Below are 19,835 nucleotides of genomic sequence, written 5' to 3' on the forward strand. Positions count from 1 at the left end.
GAATAAAGTAATGTGAAATGAAAAAATACAATTTAAGCTTAATAAAATCAGTTTTATTCTATTCGATGTTTTCATTTGCAATCAACAATAAAGGTTAGTGGTAACTAAAGTAGGATACATAGTTGAAACAATTCAAACTATTAACATTGCGATTGAAGACCAAGTCGATACATGATTGATCAAGCGTAGTAGATTTTGTAGGATCTGATGTGAGTTTAGGATCGAATGTCGATTCCATGAAGTCGAGGAATGGAGCATTTTAAGGTTTTTAAACGTCAATGTTGAAATTACCCACTAAAATTATTGGGATCTTTTGAAAGTTGAATTTCCTTACAACAGCGGTTCCCAATTGGTGGTTTGCCTAGGGGTTTGCAAAAGTGTTCCAGGGGGTTCGCACTAAAAATTCTGTAATGGCATCTGCTTAGATTTACATAGGTATTATTTACATATTGTTGTAAACTACAAAATACAACTAATAATAAACAATAAAGTAAACTAAAATTAAATAAAAAGTAAAGAATTACCAAAGAAATAAACCACATCTCCCACAATTCCTTGTAATTACTTTACTATCTTACAGTATATCATGTTAAATAAATATCTAAAATTATTTCTTGACTAAACGTCCAAGAGTATGAAAAAGGTTGTTTATGCATGGGTAATGCAAGATATAATCAGATGCATGCATACTACCTGGGTAGTAGAAATGATGGAAGTGGATTAAAAAAAAAAAAATAAGGTAAACTGCAACCATTATCAACCCACTGCAGAATGGAAGCCCCCTCAACAATTCATGCTGAGGGAAATGGACCATAATCTGCCACCCTAGCCCAGTGTGGGTTGGCAGCTCGACCGTATTTAACAGTCAGGGTTTTGAACCCAGGTGTACTCAAAGAGCGTGTGCTACTGCACCCCCGTTTCTGACCACTCGACTATGGAGACACTTGGAAGTGCATTGCCCATGCATAAACAACCTTTTTCATACTCTTGGACATTTAATCAAGAAATAGTTTAAGATTAAACCATGCACACCATCAAGCATCTCTCATGTGGAGTTATACTTCATAACTGGGTTGTCGCTATTGCAACAACAGGGTACCTGCCCGCCCACCCACCGATGAGTAAGCCAACAAGCTTAGAAATGGTGCCATCTGGGTGGTGATATCTGCCAAGAATAAGTAACATGTCTTGTGAAGTTACTTATTCAAAGCAGTGCAATATCTTGGCCACTCGTTCTGAAGGTTCGTTCACAATATGAGATATGAATAAACGATGCATCCATATTACCTGGGTAGTAGAAATGATGGATGTGCATTATTCATGCCTAAACAACCTTTTTTAAATAAATGTTTTCCATACTTTTTTTTTTTTTTCATTCTCAAGAATCATTGTTATGTATAAGTACTTTTTTTTTTTTAGAATTTATAGTACTTAGTACTGTGCATGGGTTGAAGGTTGAAAAGCTGAATGAAGGTACTTGTTGACATTAGACTTGAACTTATGTAGATTGTAATTTTCAGGAAATACGTATGAAGGAACATTGCTCCTGTAAACAGAAGTTGAATGAATAGCATTAGGATTAGTAGAGGCATATGATGCAAGAAAGCAAGCTTATGCAGCATCAGGAAAAAAAAAAAAAAAAAAAAAAAAACCACTCCCATTTCACCTCTCCATTCGTTCAAAATACCTGTCCAGCTGAGCTTTAAATTTATATAGGCTATCAACTTCCACAACAAGGAATGGAAGTCGGTTCCACCAACCAACTACCCACTGGCTCAAGGCAAATTTTCACACATCTATCCTACATCTGTCTTCCCTCGATTTGAATTTATGCCCTCTCTGGTGATTATTCTGAGCAAAAGGAAGAATCCCATCGGCATTGAGCATGCTCAAACCATTCAAGGCTTTATACACCTCTATCAGATCACCTCGCCGGTGCCTAGTCTCCAGACACTGTAATTTGCAAAACTGAAGCCTTTCTTTGAAAGAGCAACCCTTTGTTCCATTCACTAATCTTGTTGCCTTTCTCTGTACTCGTTCCAGCAGCTCTACATCCATCTTGAAATGAGGCCTCCAGACCTGTATACAGTACTCAAGGTGTGGCCTGAACATTGCCTTATACAAGGGAACAATCACCTCCTTATCCCTGCTAGAAAAATTCCTGTATATCATTGACAAGACGCCATGAGCTACTCTTGCAGCCCGTCTGCACTGCTCAGAGAACTTCATATCTGCCTGCACAATTACCCCCAGGTCCTTTTCATTCTCTACCACTGTCAGTGTAGTATCACAGAGTTGATATGTTGCTCTGGGGTTGCTGTTTCCCATATGTAGTACTTTACATTTGTCAATGTTAAACTTCACTTGCCATCTCTCAGCCCATCTGCTCAACCTTTCCAGATCCTGTTGCAGCAGCATAGCGTCAATAGTGTAGCAGTCATTTGCCGTAGCAACTCTGCATCCACAGTAATGAGAATATGTGGCATACATATTGTCGATTCGACTTTATGGAATCAACATTCAATCTTAAATTGAAATTCGATGGAAATGGATGATAAATGAAGCCGCTGGACTTGAATAACGACGTTACATTCCCCGATTCTAAGCTTGTGAAGCATATATTGCAAAGCATAAATGATGCCACATTCTCTGCTTCTGGAAATTCATCTTCAAGAATTTGTATATGGTTTGGCTTTGGTAATCTCAAATCATTCTGAAACCACAGTCTGTCACAAACACTGCAGATATACCTGAACAAGTTGTTCAAAAATGTTCTTTCAAATTCCTTTGAAGCTAATGTATAACACTTTTGATAATCTTCATTCGCTGATTGCACTGTTCTTTTCGATGTTGACGGCTAGACATCTAACTGATCTTGCTCATGTTTATGCTTACAACTCTCTCTTGCATTCTGCTGCCGACTTCGGTGCTTGCTTTTCAACGTTAGATTTGTGATTTTGTTGAAATCTTTGAACACGTTTAGGTGATATAACTTTCAGCATCGTCACAACTACTTAGTGCCTTTAAAGCACAACCGCACTGCTCGACAAATGCAAAGTAACTGAATGAAGTAGTTACTTTAACAAGTTGTTCAACTCTTGAAAACTAAAAACCCGATTTGAAATCTAGTTATATATCCTTATAGAGCTCTCAAAGGGCAACAATTTTGTTGCTTACTGTTTTTGTCTAACATTTATAGTTTTCAAGATATTGCGTAAACAAACTTCAAAATGCTAGAATTTTTCAAATCTCTCAACTTTGCATCGCTATTACTCGAGAACAATAAGAGCTCCATCAAAACTATGTATAGATGTAAAAATTGGTTTCCTACTGAACAATTTTGTTGCTTACTGTTTATGTCTGTCTGTCTGTCTGTCTGTCTGTCAAACCTTGAAAGCCTTTGGATATGGACCTTACATCATCGAAACAATCCATCTGCTATACAAGGAAGCCAAATTCTGCCTGAAACTCAACAACCAGCTCACCTGCCACTTTCCGTATTCCAGAGGAATAAAACAAGGCTTCCCACTCTCTGGACAACTCTATGCAATTGCCATAGAACCATTCCTTAATAAAATTGCCACCAGTATACAATCCTGACGAACGCTGCTACCAGAACCCCACCTAAATATAACCTACTCAGCATACGCAGATGACGTCACAATTGCAATACGACACGAGAGTGAATTTGAAGTCATTCAAAAGGTTCATGATCTTTATGCTCAAGCATCAGGCGCAAAACTCAACCACTGTAAGACCAGCGGCCTGTGGGCTGGCAACTGGAAAACTAGAACCGACTCCCCCATCCAAGGCACATGGTCCAGCGAGGGACAGAAATACCTAGGTGTGTACCTCGGCAATACCCTCCTTTTCTCCCAGAAGAACTGGCCCGAATTGCTGAGTCGTTTCAACAAAGTACTCGGGAGATGGAGAAGCGTGTGCGCCACATCTTCGCTGAGAGGGAGAGTGCTTCTGGTCAATCATATGGCGGCAAGCGTTCTCTGGCACACCTTCAAAATTCTCACTCCACCTGCTGACTTCCTCCACCAAATCCAGGCATCTGTCCGAAGCTTCCTTTGGAACAAAACCAACTGGATGTCCTGCTCCAAACTTAGCCAACCACTTACTCACGGGGGTCAAGGGTTGGTCTCTTTAGACGACAAAATCACAGCATTCCGGATCACCTTTCTTCTTAAGACGCTGCAAACAAAATACGCACATTCCAACACTACGGATAAACTACTAGCAACAGCCACTAGAGGACTATCCCTTTCAACAATATTGAGAATGGACATGGCACCAGTACCACTCAAACTACCGCCGTTTTATAAAGACGCACTATACCGCTGGAAAAAGCTAAACCTTCACCATAATCTTGAGAGAACATCCCTTCCCGGAATACTTTCAGAACCGCTCTTCTACAATAAAAGAATAATAGACCCTGCAAATGATGATATTCTCTTCTTCCCTACGTGGAACTGGGCAGGAATAAGAACCATAGGCGACCTCCTGACACCAAGCCTTGAATGGAAAGGATCAGAAGATTTGCCCATTAAAACCATTAATGCAAAGCAGCAACACATACATCTAAAATCAGCGATCACACAAGCTCTTCCAGACATCACTACAACTAAAGGGATTGGAAATGTCACTGGATCCTCGCTTACACCAACCTTCGTCATCACATCACCAGAAGACACGGTACCTCTGTCTCCTGCACCCTCCAAAAAAGCCTATCAGCTAATCATATCTCGCCATGCAACCACGATTTTCCCGTCATCCACCTGCCAAGCTGTCCCTGCACCCCTCTCCACTCACCACAACCCACCATCAAACTTTCAGTGGAACCTTCCGTACAGGGCGAAATGTTCCAAATCGGACGCAGACATCCAGTGGAGACTGTGGCACAACATCCTTCCCACCCCAGTCAAGCTACAAACCTTCGGGTTACGCTCCTCAAACTACTGCCTCTTCTGCGCCACCCCAGGTACCCTGGAACACATATACCTGGCATGCCCTGTGAACAAGGAACTCGTCAAATACGCTTTGGATGCAGCAAAGCTTGCCTGCAACCACGCCCACACTCCGGAGGACTACTGGTACCTGCTTCACTCTGAGCAGACAGCACACACCACCTGCAACTTCCTATTCATTGCGGCCAAGGCCGTCATTTACAGCTTCTACTTGAAGCACACAAGAAGCAGTGACGACGTGCCACCTGTCGACACATCGGCGCAACATCTGAAGTGGAGCCTACGGAGGAAGTTGCAGAGCAGACTTCTACTCGAATTCCACTGCAAAAGACCAGAAACTGTGGATCATCTTAACAGCGAATGGAACAGTGGCGGTCACCTCTTCACCATCACTGAACAGTCCATCACCTTCAACGTGTGACACTTAACATGAGAACGACCCAACCCCAAGAAACTGTTTTTTTTCTTATTTCCTGAAATTAAAATAATGAAACCTTTGTATTTCTTTCTAAAAAGTTTTCTTTATCTTTCTTTTTTGCTTTGTACATAGAATGTAAATACAGTAGTTGTTGTTGAAAATGTATCCACTGTTCACGTTTTAATAAAAAAAAAAAAAAAAAAAAATATCTATCTATCTATCTATCTATCTATCATAGTTTAGAAGTTATTGAGAGTGAAAGTAACCAAGGCGCAATGGCAAATGACCAAAAAGTGAACTTTTTAGTTTTTTTGGAAAAAAATTACATTAAATATTAAAATTTCTAATTTTTTCTTGCATATTCGTCAACAGAATATACCCAACAAAACAACAATATACACAGAATATACCCAACAAAATAAGTATAAATTGTTTATACTATTGTCTATTAGTTTTGGAGATATAACAACGGTTAGACGTTTCACTTTTCGTGACAGCCTGAGTGCCGTAGGGTATCCCCAGCATTATTCATTATTCATGTACAAATTCACCACTTATTTGTACAGTTTTTTTTTTTTTTTCTTTTTTTTTGGACAAAGAGGGAATCGTCAACTCCAGCAAAACCTGCTTTACCAGATATCACTCGTGACTTTTTTCTGTTTCCTAGAAGACTGAAAAAACCTTGAAAGGATGTTAACTGAATGATGTATAAACAATTAGTATTAGTAACAGAAATGACCATATGGCGCAAGGAAGCCTAAAACTTATGCTGCTCCAGCCAAAAAAATAATAAAGGAAAAAGAAGAAAGAAAAAAGGAATAAAATAATAATAATAAAAAAATAAATAATAATTAATAAATAATAAAAGAAAAGGAAACAAACAACCTATGTGTTTCCCTCCTACCGTAGGTAACTATCCAGCTAACCTTTGAATTTCCACAAGCTGTCAGCCTCTACTGCCTATGCAGATAACTTATTCCGGTAATTTATAACTCACTGGCTAAAATAAAACTTCCTGCAATATAGTCTAAACTTCTTCCCTCGTAACTTTAATTTAAGGCACCTAGTTCTAAACTCATTTATAACCATGAAAATTTCACGATTCTTTCATTTTATTTTCATTTTACTTAGTGCCTTTAATTCATTCATTCTACTTATAGTTCAGACACAGAAGTTTTGTTAAGGGGAGTCTTGTCTGACCAATTTGATTGGATACTATGATATGGTCACAAAGGAACTGGATGCAAAAAATAATTTTGATATTGTATACTTGGATTTTAGGAAAGCTTTTGATACTATACTGTTGCACATGGAAGACTACTCTACAAATTGGAGCAGTATGGCATTAAGACAGAGAGTGGTAATCAATGGACACTGTTCTTTGTGGACTAATGTTATTCGTGGAGTTCCCCAGAGTTTCACGTTGGGCCCATTGTTGTCTTCTGCATTTATCAATGATATTGATGAAGGTATATCAGACTTAATGTCCAAGTTTGCTGATGATAATAAGGTTGGCAGGGTTGTTAACAACTTTTCTAGATCCTGTTGCAATAGCAACAGGATCTAGAAAAGTCGAGCAGATGGACTGAGAGGTGGAAACTGAAATTTAATATTGACAAATGCAAAGTACTGCGTATGGGTAGCAGTAACCCCAGAGTAACATACCAACTGTGCAGTACTACAGTCAGGGAAGTGGAGAATGAAAAAGTCCTGGAGGTAATCGTGCAGTCAGATATGAAGTTTTCTGAGAAGTGCAGACAGTCTGCATGAGTAGCTCATGGGGTCTTGTCAATGATATACAGAAATTTTGATAGCAGCGATAAAGAGGTGATTCTCCCCTTGTATAAGGCAATGGTCAGGTCACACCATGAGTACTGCATACAGGTTGGAGGCCTCATTTTAGGAAGAATACAGATATCCCGGAAAAAGTACAGAAGAGGGCAATGAAATTGGCTAGTGTAACAGAGAGGTTTCTCTTACTAAGAAAGACTTAAGTTCTGCAATTGCAGTGTCTGGAGACTAGGCTCCTGCAAAGTGATCTGATTGAGGCGTACACAGCCTTGAATGGTTTGAGCAAGCTCACTGCTGATGAGATTCTTCCTCATGTTCAGATTATGCACCTGAGAAGGCATAAATTCAAATTGAGAAAAAACAATTGTAGAATAGATGTGCTAAAATTTGCCTTTAGCCAGCAGGTAGTTGATTGCTGGAACAGTCTTTCATCAGTCGTGGAAGCTGACAGCTTAAATAAATTTAAGGTAGAACTAGATAAACTCTTGGAGTGAATGAGTTGGTGAAATAGGAAGTTTTTTTTATTTTTTTGGCTGATACTGTATAAGTTTGCTTTCTTGCATCACATGCCTCTGCTAATGCTAGAACCACCTTTATGTATTGGCAATACATTGGCACTTTTCCAATACAACGGAATCTCTCTCTCTCTCTCTCTCTCTCTCTCTCTCTCTCTCTCTCTCTCTCTCTCATGAGTCCAGTGATGCTCTCATAATTAGCCTCAATAGCTCAATGCACTCATTTGATCCCCCTTTAAAATTATATAGTATATACTAAAGATCTGAGATGCCCTTGTGATGTGATTCAAAGAAACAGACCAGAAAAATGGAACTCCAAAGGCTGGTTGCTTTTCAACAATAATGTGCCATTGCATATGTTGCTAGTTGTATGGAGTGTTTTATTTTCTGACTAAACATGAAATTGCTGAAGTCCTGCAACCACATCTTCACTAAATATGACTCCATGCAACTTTTTTTTGTATCTTTGGCAGAAAAAAAACCTGAAAATAGTCGAATGGGTGCTGTACAAACAATAAAGAATAATATGACAGCTCAGATTTTGGCAATTTTGAATAGGTTTTCCAGAAGTGCTTCCAAAAGTAGGAAAATCATTCAGCTGAGCACATTGCTTCAGAAGGATACTATTTCAAAGGATCTAAAATCATCCGCCCCATAAGTTTGCTTACTGTCACTATATTGTAGTATTCTGTACATGTATTTCTAACGTACCTCACACAATAAATATACTACAGTCGTATCACCATGGGAATGAACTCAAGGTCACCAGCAGATGCATTCTATTTTATATTAGAAGCAAAGGAATGATGGGGTGATTAGAACACTTTGATTTTTAGATTAATTTTAATTTTAAACAAAAGTAATCATATAAATATAATGAAATAATGTATTGAATCGATTCTGATCTCATTTCAAGATTGGTCTATATAATAAGTAAGAATATAATATCTATTTAACCTCCAATAATTTTATTAATTTTTAATAAGCATTAATAATTTTGGAAATGATACAACTTACCTTGGCAAATATCTTTATCTACATCAATATCTGCTCTTCTGGGCTGCAATTCTGGGTACAGGGCTTGCTACAAAAGAAATAGTAATAAAATCACTAAACTTAAAATCCAGAACTGACATTACATACAACTGGGCAGCCCTCAACTTCCAACAATACAACTTAAGTTATACACAAATCAATTAAGAATTTTATAATCATATCCTCTTCATATAGAGTATTTAATATAAGCTTTAACTTCTATAACTTACCTCTATGTCTGCTTGGTCATCAATACATAAGTTAGTTGCACATTAAAATTAAAAACAAAATTCACAATTACAATCATATTACAAGGTTCACTTCTTGTGGATCTGAATTCCAGAGAATTTCTTCAATTTGGCTTCTACATACCCACATGGTCTTCAAGAGATGAATGTTGCATATTGTAATTGGCTGGCTTGTTTCCAAATCTCCAGTTTCATTTTATGCCTACACCAAAGCTCGCAACAATTGTAAAGCAGTTATTAATCAGTCCAAACTAGATTTCGAACAGGCTAAGAGTAGAAAACTTGCTTCTTGTCTAAATGGTAGCTGAGCATTCTGGTCTCTTGCCAAAGATATTGGCAGCAACTTTTGCCCATCTCTATTCCCACCTCTCTCAAAATCAGATAGTTCTATTCCCACTTCAGCCAAGGATAAAGCTGACCTTAGCAGGTCAGCTTTATCCTTGGCTGAAACTTTATCCTTAGATGCTATTTTGATTCCAATTCATGTATTAATGATCTTGATAAACCACTTCCCACCATTCACAGTACATTCCATTCAATGCCTACTGTGGTCTTCCATCAAAAGGATGTCAGAAGGATTTTGAACAATCTTGATGCTAAGAAAGCTACAGATCCTGATGATATTTCTCCACTTGTTCTCAAAACCTGTGCTCCTGAACTTATTCCTGTTCTGTGTCACTTTCTTATTCCAAAGATGTTTTCCCTTCTGCTTGGAAATTTGTTCATCTCTAGCCAGTTCCTAAAAAGGTGACAAATCTCTCCCATTCAATTATCATCCCATTGTGTTTACTTGTACTTGTACTCTTTCTAAAGTAATAGAGAAATCAATTAACTGCCAATTCTTAAACTATCTAGAAACCTTCTATCCAATCAATGGTCACCAGTATGGATTCCATCAGTGTCGATCCACTGGTAATTAGGTATCCAGTTTTCTCTCTGACTGTTCACTGCAGGTGATGGTAGATAGCTCTCTGTCTTCTAACTTCTCCACTAATGCCGGTGTCCCCCAAGATTCAGTTCTTTCTCCCACTCTTTTCCTCTTGTATATTAATGACCTTCTTCCACTGACCGGAAATCCTATCCATAGTTTTGCTGATGATAGCACATTGCATTCCACTTTCCAGTTTGAGAAACCAATTCTCCAGAGATAGTTGATTTCAATCCTTCTAAAACTCAGTCCTATCTTGTATCTTGCAAAAAGGATTCTTCTGCTCTTATGCTTATCTTTGATGACACTTTGAGTTCTAGGCAAGATCATATAACTCTGTTGGGGATTACCCTGACTTCTAATCTCTTTCGGCATAAGCACATTACAAATATTGCTTCCTCTGCATCTAAAAAACTTGGTTTTCTCTTTCACTCTTGGCATTACTTTTCTTCCAAACAGCTGTTCACTCTGTACAAATTGCAAATCCATCCTACCATGGAATATTGTTCCCACATCTGGGCCGATGCCCCAAAACCTCTCTCAGGCTTCTAGATTCCATTCAAAAGAGATCAGTTAGGTTAATTAATGACTCATCTCCAACAGTCTCTCCAATCTCTGTCTCATAGATGTTCTGTGTCTGCTGCATGCCTTTTCTATAGATACTTCCATGGGCACTGTTCTTCTGAAATGGCTTCTATAATTCCTGCTCTCTCTTCCAAAGCAGTCCAAACATGTGTCATAACCAGTCAACATCCTTTTACTGTCCAACTTCAAACTCACAGAACCAACTTTTCTTCTTGCTCATTTATTCATTCAACTCTTGCATTCTCTTCAATTTCTCATATTACACAAGATGTGAACATAGGATTTATTACCTTGCTTGATACGTATATCCTGAAAATTACAATCTTCAGAAATGCAAGTCTAATGTCAATAAGTATCTTCTTTCATCTTCTCAACCTTCAGCCTATGCACTGCACTAAGTACTATAGCTTCCAAATACTCTTGTGTTTGGAGTTTTCATAAAAAAAAAAAATAACAATAACGGAGCTCTGCAAGTTTTATTTCCACTTATTTGCTACACTGCCCATTAATTTCTTAAATGGGTGAATGCAACAAACACAATATTCAGTGATTCAGCTACAATATATGATATATGGATTGCCTACGTGATATGTATGAAAAAAAAATAATAATTACTGAATTTCTATTGGTCCACTTTTAATGAAATTTGACATGCCATGTCAAATCTTTCTAAGAGCCAAATCTAAAATTTCTTGAGAATTCATCCACTATGACTTGAGTTATTACATGCAAATAGACAGATGGACATGGTGAAGACAAAAATGTCCTTTAAAATAATAAGATGCCTATAGGGAAACACCTAAAAATGGCCCCTACTACTATTTTAAATGCAATTAAAATGGCTTCGTATCCCTGTAAAGTTTCAAGGCAATCTGTCCACATACAGACATAACTGGCTGAGATTGCATGGAAACAGCATTCAAATCAACCTCTCAAATGAAACCTCTGTAAAGTGTCCATGATAGGTAGGTGACTGCTTTGCAGAAGTCCATATAGCCAGTTTCAATAATCCAAAAAAAAAAAAAAAATTAAATTCACTGTAAATGGTTGCTTACTCAGTTTCCTCACCCCCAATTGATTATCAACTGAAAGTAGTTAGCATTAGCCACAGAGTACAAGGAAGCCTCAGGTTTTTCTGCACTAGCCGAAAAATAAAATAAAAATATATAAAAAAGACACAAAAAAAATCAATGTATACATATGTGCTTAAATTAATTACTTTTAATAAATAACTTTTATAAGGCCATAATTAACTTTTAGTAAAAATTAACATAAATAGCTTTATTTAAAGCATTTTCATTATGGTTAATTAGATCACTTACTACTTTTAGTCCATATTTATCATTTCTGCTCACATAGAATTTTTTTAATGTAATATCCATCCATTCATTAATGGATCAAATCTTCCTCCCTTTTTTTAAATATCTGCATACAGCCCTGGCACAAACATCAAGAAATTCCATTTCTTAAAAATTTTTCCTGGGTTAAAGCTATTTAAATGACCATTTTCTTACTGATGAGTTAAAGTGGTAAATGACTGAGGGATGATGGAAAAATAGTCATCATCCCTCAGTCATAAATGATAGATACTACTCTTGCTGAAGCAGTTATAAATGTAATTTCGAGCATCACAGAGTTTTTAGTGAATAACAAGAATATCGAATATACAGGGTGCCACAAACCTTTACAAAACTAAAATGATACTGCATGATACAAATCTAAAGCCACTTCCAAGTGATAGAGGATATCTCCGAGTTTTTATTCACCAATTATAAAATGTCTGCTGCAGTAGATGGCAGCACAATCACAAAACTGTAAAGAAATTTACCAACAAAATTCCATCCTCTTGATTTTTTCACTGTTAATGGCTTCTGTAAGAACTGTAATTTGTTTCATTGTCAGATGGCATCACATTGTTGTCCTTAACGGGTTAAGTTAACAACTAGCATGTTGTATGGATTTTTCCTGGCTTTGCAATTAAAACTTCCTCTACCAAGCACCACCACGTCCACGCTGAATTTTGTCTGGCCACCACCATCTTTGTGGATGATTGCGCAAACAGGCAACCTTTATGATTTTACCATTACAGAACTGTGTCTACTCAGTAGCACCATTTTAAACTGTGTTCAAAATTTATACATAATAGAGGTTGCAGACTGTAACTCATTGAACCAAAGCACACAATGTACCTTCTCGGAGTTGGTAAATTCCACCATAATTAGTTTTGCAATTATGCTGCCATTTTCTGCAAAGTGCAGTTTTCCAGATGATGAAAAAAACTTGAAGATATCCTCTATCACCTGGAAGTCGTTTCAGATTTATGTCATGTACCCTATTCACACAATAATGTTTTAGTTTTGCAAAGGAGGTTTGTGAACACCCTGTATTTGTGGACATGGAAATCGTCATGAGCTACTGACCAAAATTATTTATGCAATCTGTTGGTAGAGGTCTTTCTTTTTTTTTTTTTTTTTTTTGCATGTATATATGATAAATCTGAATCTTGTATAACAGACTTGCTACACTACTTTTTTCTGAAAACAGCATCTCTCAGTTTGGCAATTTCATTGCCTTGCTAAGTGATGTGCAACAGTGGAACTGCATCAGATAGCCGAAATAAGTTTGTAAACATTCCTTACCAGAAGTAGCGAGTGTATCAACAGCATATGGTACTATTTGCTATGTAAGTCATTCACGGCCATCAAATATGTAATTAGTATTACCATAATAACCCTTCACCTTTAAATGCCTGCATTTCAAATGCCTTTGACCAACGAAAATGGGCGTAGGTGTCTATTACTCTCGAAATATTCTCCCGTATAGGGAAACTGAAAATACCAAAAGGACACCTATTAAAGTGTCTGCATCAGTAATACAGACTGTCCATTTTATTGGAAAGGTCATCTAACATGTATTTCTGGGTGGGACCCAAGCCTGACTGACTGCCGACAACAACAAGAGGTGTCTCTTATTGAGAAGTGTTCGTTAAGGGAGTCTGTACATATATAGTTTCACTATATATGTACAGACTTACTCCATGAACTAACATAGGAAAATCCATTCATATATAAACACACAAACAGACACACATTCACGAAAGGGTTAAAAGAGCATTTTAAAATCATTTACTAAACTAAATTTGAACACAAATTAAAAGCTACATATGGAAAATTAAAAATACAAGTAGAGAAAACAATGTTCCCTTAGAAAAGCAACACTTACCATTGTGGGAGAGAACAATAGCAGTCTACTAGACAGTATGATAAATATAGCATGACATAGCATAGTTTTTGTAAGATAACAGTTTAAAAATACATTAAATTAAACATTATCTACAAAACAGATACAAAGGTAAGAGAACACTTACCAGGTGTTTCTAGAAAGCGTCCTTAACTTTCTGTGAAAAGTAGGAAAGATATGAGACACAAGGATCGCAAGATGAAACATACAATTTCTATTTAACCATCCAGCGTAACTCTTACTGCTAACAATCATTAAGTTAATAAAAATTGATTACCTCTGTTTTTTCCAAATCCTCTAGAAATTCATTTTTCAGTGGCTGTTGACTCTTGTGGATATCAATTTTTCCTGCCCTACAAAATAAGACACAAAATTTTATTTTAAGACATTTCCAACGACAAAATTTCTATTTACATGGGATATCTAGAAGAAGGCTCATAAATCAGATGCTAAATAGTGATGATCAGAAGCAAGCTTAGTTTACATGCATAAAAATTTTAAAATATCACATACAGGCAGTTCTCACTTTACAAGTTCCCGGGTTTCCGAGTTCCCCCCCCCATCCAAGTATCATCATCATCAGTCATTTTCAATCCACTGCAGGATGAAGGCCACTCCAGCAACTTTCCAGTTCCTTCTGTTTTGAGCACTGGCCATCCATTTACTACCCAAAATCTCATGAATTTCATCTATCCATCTCCGCCTTTGTCTTCCAGGTTTTCTTCTAGCTCCTCTTGGATACCATTCTGTTATTTTCTTAGTCCATCTGTCATCATGTCTTCGAGCTATGGGTCCTACCCAAGACCATTTTAGTTCGTTAGTTTTGATAAGAATGTCCTTTACTTAAGTTTGCTGCCTAATCCATGTGTTTCTCTTCTTATCTAACAGTCTGATTCCGAATATATTTCGTTCCATTCTTCGCTGTATAGTTCTCAGCTTCTCTTCCATTCTTTTGGTGAGTGCCCAAGTTTCACTTCCATAAGTCATGGTGGGGAGTATACATTGGTTCATTATTTTACGTTTCAGACAAACTGGGATATTGCTCTTCAGTATGTGACTATGTTTCCTGAATGCTATCCATCCAAAATTTATTCTTCTCTTGACTTCCAGCCATTTATCATTATTACAGCTAATAACTTGTCCCAGATAAGTATATGACTCCACCTTTTCAATTACTGCTCCTTCAATCATTATTTCCGTGGCATACTTGTTCATCACTACTTTTGTTTTAGCCATATTCATCTTTAGTCCAAAATCCTTACTAACTGTGCATAACTGTTAAGATTTTCCTCTAATTCTTTGGGATCGTGGCTTATGACCACAATGTCATCTGCAAATCGTAAATGGTTTAGATACTCTCCGTTCACAATGACTCCTTTCTGCGACCAGTCTAATCTTCTGAAAGCTTCCTCAAGGGCAGCAGTAAACAGCTTCGGAGATATTGTGTCTCCTTGTCGAACTCCTTTCTCGATTTTAAATTTGCTACTGTCTTTGTCTAGTCGAAAAAAGGAGGTAGCGTTCTCATATATTTTCTTCAAAATCATAATATGTGGGGTTCCTATGCCTTGTCTTTCCAGTGCCCGAAACATTGCCTTATGCTGTATGGAGTCTATTGCATTTTTTAATATTCCACAAATGCCAGGCATAATGGTGTTTTATATTCATTTGCTTTTTCCATTAGCTGTGACATTATGTAAAGGTGATCCATAGTTGAGAATCCTGTCCTAAAGCCAGCTTGCTCTTTCGGTTGATTCTCATCAAGAATTCTTTCTAATCTGTTAGTAATGACCCTTGTGAACAACTTGTAGATGTGGAATAACAAACTAATTAGTCTATAATTTCCCATTTCTGATTTATCTCCTTTCTTATGCAGCAAAAGTATGATTGCATTATTCCACTGCTTAGGCGTCGCACCTTTTCTAATGCACTTTGTGAAGAGCCTTGCCAGTTTTTGTGTTATGTCTCTTCCTCCCAATTTTAACAACTCTACAGTAACTTTATCTTCCCCTGGGGCTTTCCAATTCTTCATTTTCTTCAATGCATGTTCTACCTCATCAGGAAGAATATCGGGTATGTCATATGTGTTGCTACTTTGCAATCCATCTTCCCCACTGCTGGTATCATTCCCTCGCTCCTTGTATAATTCTCTATAGCACTCTTCTGCTATTTGAATTATGCCTTCTCTGCTGTTTATAAGTACACCATCACTATTCTTCAGTTTCAGTATCATTTGTCTTTCTGTATTACTGCTCATGGCTGCCGATTTAAATCCTTTGTTTTCCCTTAATGCTTGTTCTACTTTTCTTGTGTTAAATCTTCTTATGTCCTCTCTGAGTCTCTTTCTAATGGCTTTGCTTAACTCAGTATACTCAATTTTCTCCCTGTCAGTGTTTTTCTTGCTCTTCATTTGTCGTCTTCGGTTCATCATGACAAGTGTTTCTTGACTAATTTTTTCTTCTTTGGATTTATTTTTCCCTATAGGTTTCTTGGGCTTTATCACTTTCAGAAAGTTGTAATATTCCTCGTCGATATCTTGGTCCTGAGCAATCTGCAGAAGCTCAAACTTGTTCTTAAGTTCCAGTACATACTGCTTTTTCTCCTCCTCTGTTATCTCAAAGACCTTTGTATTATTTACTCGAGTCACTTTTTTCCTTTCCTTTCCTACATCTATATCAAGTGTACATCTTACCATTCTGTGATCACTTCCAACATTTACCTTATTCAGGACGGTAACATCATTCACAATATATCTTCTGTTAGGATGAAGTCGATTTCATTAGTTGTTAATCCATTTGGATTAACAACTAATGTCCACTTTCTGTTCACCCTTTTCTTGAAAAAAGTGTTCATTACTGACAGTCCTTGAGATTCTGCAAATTGCACAAGTCTTTCACCTCTTTTATTTCTTTCACCAATTCCAAAATTTCCTATAGTTCCTCTTTCTTCCCTGTTTTGCCTTTTTCCAACCTTAGCATTGAAGTCCCCCATAATAATAGTGTAGTGGGTTTTCTGCTCATCTAGAAGACTCTCAATTTCGGTGTACATTTCTTCAACCTCTTCATCATCATGGCTCGATGTTGGTGCATAAATCATTATAATCTTTAGCTTATACCTCTTAGAAATCTTGAGTATTAGTCTTGACACCCTTGGTGATGTACTTTTGAATTCCAAGTATCGACAAAATCGAAAATATGAACAATAATTGCAAAAAATGAATGTTAAACATTCATAAATACCGCATTCCCATTCCAAACCAAGTGCATAGCTATACACCACAGTGTACCCTGCTTTACGATATTAATCAGTTCCAGAGACACCACCGTATTGTTATAATATCGTAATGTTAACCCAATGACACATTGTTTTTTGCTAATTCGTTTGAAGATCTTGGAAGTTGAAATTTTTGCTGTATATCTCTCTAAAATTTGATTTTTAAGGTCACGAGCGTGACCTTAAGGCCACATAAAAGGTCGTGTAAATTGTATTAGTTACCAATTAAAATCATTAAAATGCACTAAACTTTCATCGTTATCATATGTTTCCCATTATAAGAATAAATTTTGAACACGTTTGCGATATTTTTCTAAAGCACATTTCTCAAGGTCACGACCATAAAACAATAAAAACAATTTGCACTTTCCGGCTTATTGGACTTTTCTGTTACTGCAAGCAATTATAAACGGGTAGTAAACTCGATCTTCTTGCATTTGCGAAAATACCGATAGCTGGAATTTTGTGGTTTTTTACGTTATTATGGTGAAATGTGTTTCCCCTTTACTGAAATCTTTAATTGTATAAAAAACAAATAAATTTCAGAATCTTCTCTTCATTCCTTTTTTTTTACGCTTCGTATACTTGTTACTCCGCGCGAATCGTGTTAGTTGCAATTTGTGTGTGCCGTTAAAAAATGCTTATGCATGCAATTGTGAAATTTATAATTAAAAGAGAAAATTATCTTGGAAACAAACGCCTCTTGAAACATTTCTGAAGAAGACTCCTCCTTGTGCAACAAACCAACGAGTGCCGAGTCAATAATGAGTGATCAACGAGTGAGCATTTAGTCGTTGACGATGGAGAATAAACATTCTTTAACATTTGTAAGTCGTAAATAATTTCTCTATTATTATAATTTGCTTGATTTTAAAGGCTACATTTTCATTTTTTCGATAAATCAATCATTGTTTAAACAAACTTAGCTAACTAATTTCATTGCTGAGTCTACGGGAAATAAATTCCCGCTTTACGAGCGCGTGCTAGGAACGAATTAACTCATAAAGTCGAGAACTACCTATACTTAATTTTGTGCAAATATAGTTATATACAGAAGTGATATTATTAAATAATGTTTTTTGGATGGGAATAGTAATACCAACAATCTCAATGCTTTTGATAATTGACATGCTATTATTCAATGTATACAAAATATTTTTAAAAATTTAAAAGTAATACTTGTCATAAAAATATAATCAATAAAATTAATCTTAAATACTTTCTGCAGGGGATTGATAGAGATTTTGTATTCGATTGTGATGCAGATCATTCTAAAGGCTCGATATCCAGTCCACATTTGACTGCACTAATGTCCATTCCCTCCTTCAGGTGTGTGCAGAAGCATACAAGATCCAAGGTGATATACTTGAAAGGGTGATATAGGTGTTCCACAAGGCAGAGTTCTATCTAGGCTCCTCTTTACTGCTGAAATCCATCCATTCCTGTGACAGAAAATGGATTTTATTAGTTATGTTGATGAAGCTCCTCTATGCAATCTGAAGATCTGAAGCTCCTCTATTGGATACGCAATGCTGACCAAATACCAAATCGAAGTCTATCATCAACAGCTTACAGAATCTAATATCATACTTCTCGCAGTTCTCCCTTAAAATAAATCCAATTAAATCTGCACTAATGATATTCTCTCTAAAAACACATCCAACACAGCCAAACCTGGATATCCATGGGACACTCATCTTATTAGTTACCAAGCACGGCGATCTCTGGGTAATTTCTGACATTAAACTCAACTTCAAACACCATGTTGCAGATGTCCACAACAAAGTTTGCAGATCCAGATGGCTTGCCAAGCAACACCGTCTTCATGTCACTGAGTACAAAATCACACTTCAGTATATATACCAGTTTGTTCAGCCCATCATCACCTATGGGGCTGAAATCTGGACATTGGCGATGAAAATCACGCTGCAAACAATCTATTCTGGATAGTATTCACTGATTCACTGGATCCTGTACAAGCATAAATGTCTGTCCCTCACACGTACATCACAAATAATGGAACTACTAAATTTTAGAAAAGTTTCAGAAAGAATCTTTACCCTCCACTTACTCGCAATGATAAAAATGATAGCAGATGAAATAAACATACCTAGTTTCTGGCAGCTGTGTCAATGAATAATCCCCCCCTCCCATCACTTTAGTCTGTGGCATGGAGGCACAGGAAATTTGATGTGTCCATGCCCATGAAAATGCTCCAAAACATTCAAAAGATTGATGAGGACTTCAAGAAGCCCTCATCATATTATATATATGTCGAAGGCCTTTCTGCAGATTGATGGTACTTCATCAGCTGATGAGGTACCATCAAGCAAAAGTTAAATATGCTCTATTCTTTTTTTGGCAAAGAAGTTTAGAACTCCCTCAACATCTCAGCAGACCACTGAACTTCTTTCCATATTATGTTAAATTCTTCCACAACATTTACGAACTTCTCAAAATAAATTAAGGCTTCATTGATCTTCTTCACATTAAAGGTTTTTGTGGGAGGAATTAATGATTTTTTGTCATCTTGGTCTTCAGGTGATATCTTACTTGCCTCCTGCATGGCAATCAGTTCTTGATGGACGTGGGCTCTGAATGAAATGCCATCAATTCATCCATATCTTTATTGATAACTTCCAAATCAAGCTGATTCATAAACTGAGACTTCCTTTGTGGCTGTTTCAGGTATTTCCTTAAAAACTCTGACATCTGTTACTAACTCTGGGCACAACTGCTTCCAATAATTATTTATTGTTGAATTTATTTATCTCATCCCAAGAACCTCCAATGCTGATGGCTGCATTCCAGACATAACCTTTTCAGAATTCC

The 19,835-nt window shown here is 36.9% G+C and overlaps 1 protein-coding gene across 1 annotated transcript in view; it reads right to left on the reverse strand.

The window, feature by feature from the left end:
* mst (misato mitochondrial distribution and morphology regulator) overlaps positions 1-19,835 on the reverse strand; it is a 102,513-nt gene that overhangs the window by 64,744 nt on the left and 17,934 nt on the right. Inside the window, exons 4-5 of the mRNA XM_090382792.1 lie at positions 14,011-14,086; positions 8,715-8,781 (exon numbers count right to left, since the gene is read on the reverse strand). Of these exons, the coding sequence (XP_090238918.1) occupies positions 8,715-8,781; positions 14,011-14,086 (143 nt within the window). The remainder of the gene's footprint in view (positions 1-8,714; positions 8,782-14,010; positions 14,087-19,835) is intronic.

The sequence above is a fragment of the Mastigoproctus giganteus genome, chromosome 1, assembly GCF_048544385.1.
Source record: "Mastigoproctus giganteus isolate SK-2022 chromosome 1, ASM4854438v1, whole genome shotgun sequence".
NCBI classification, from domain to species: Eukaryota; Metazoa; Arthropoda; class Arachnida; order Uropygi; family Thelyphonidae; genus Mastigoproctus; species Mastigoproctus giganteus.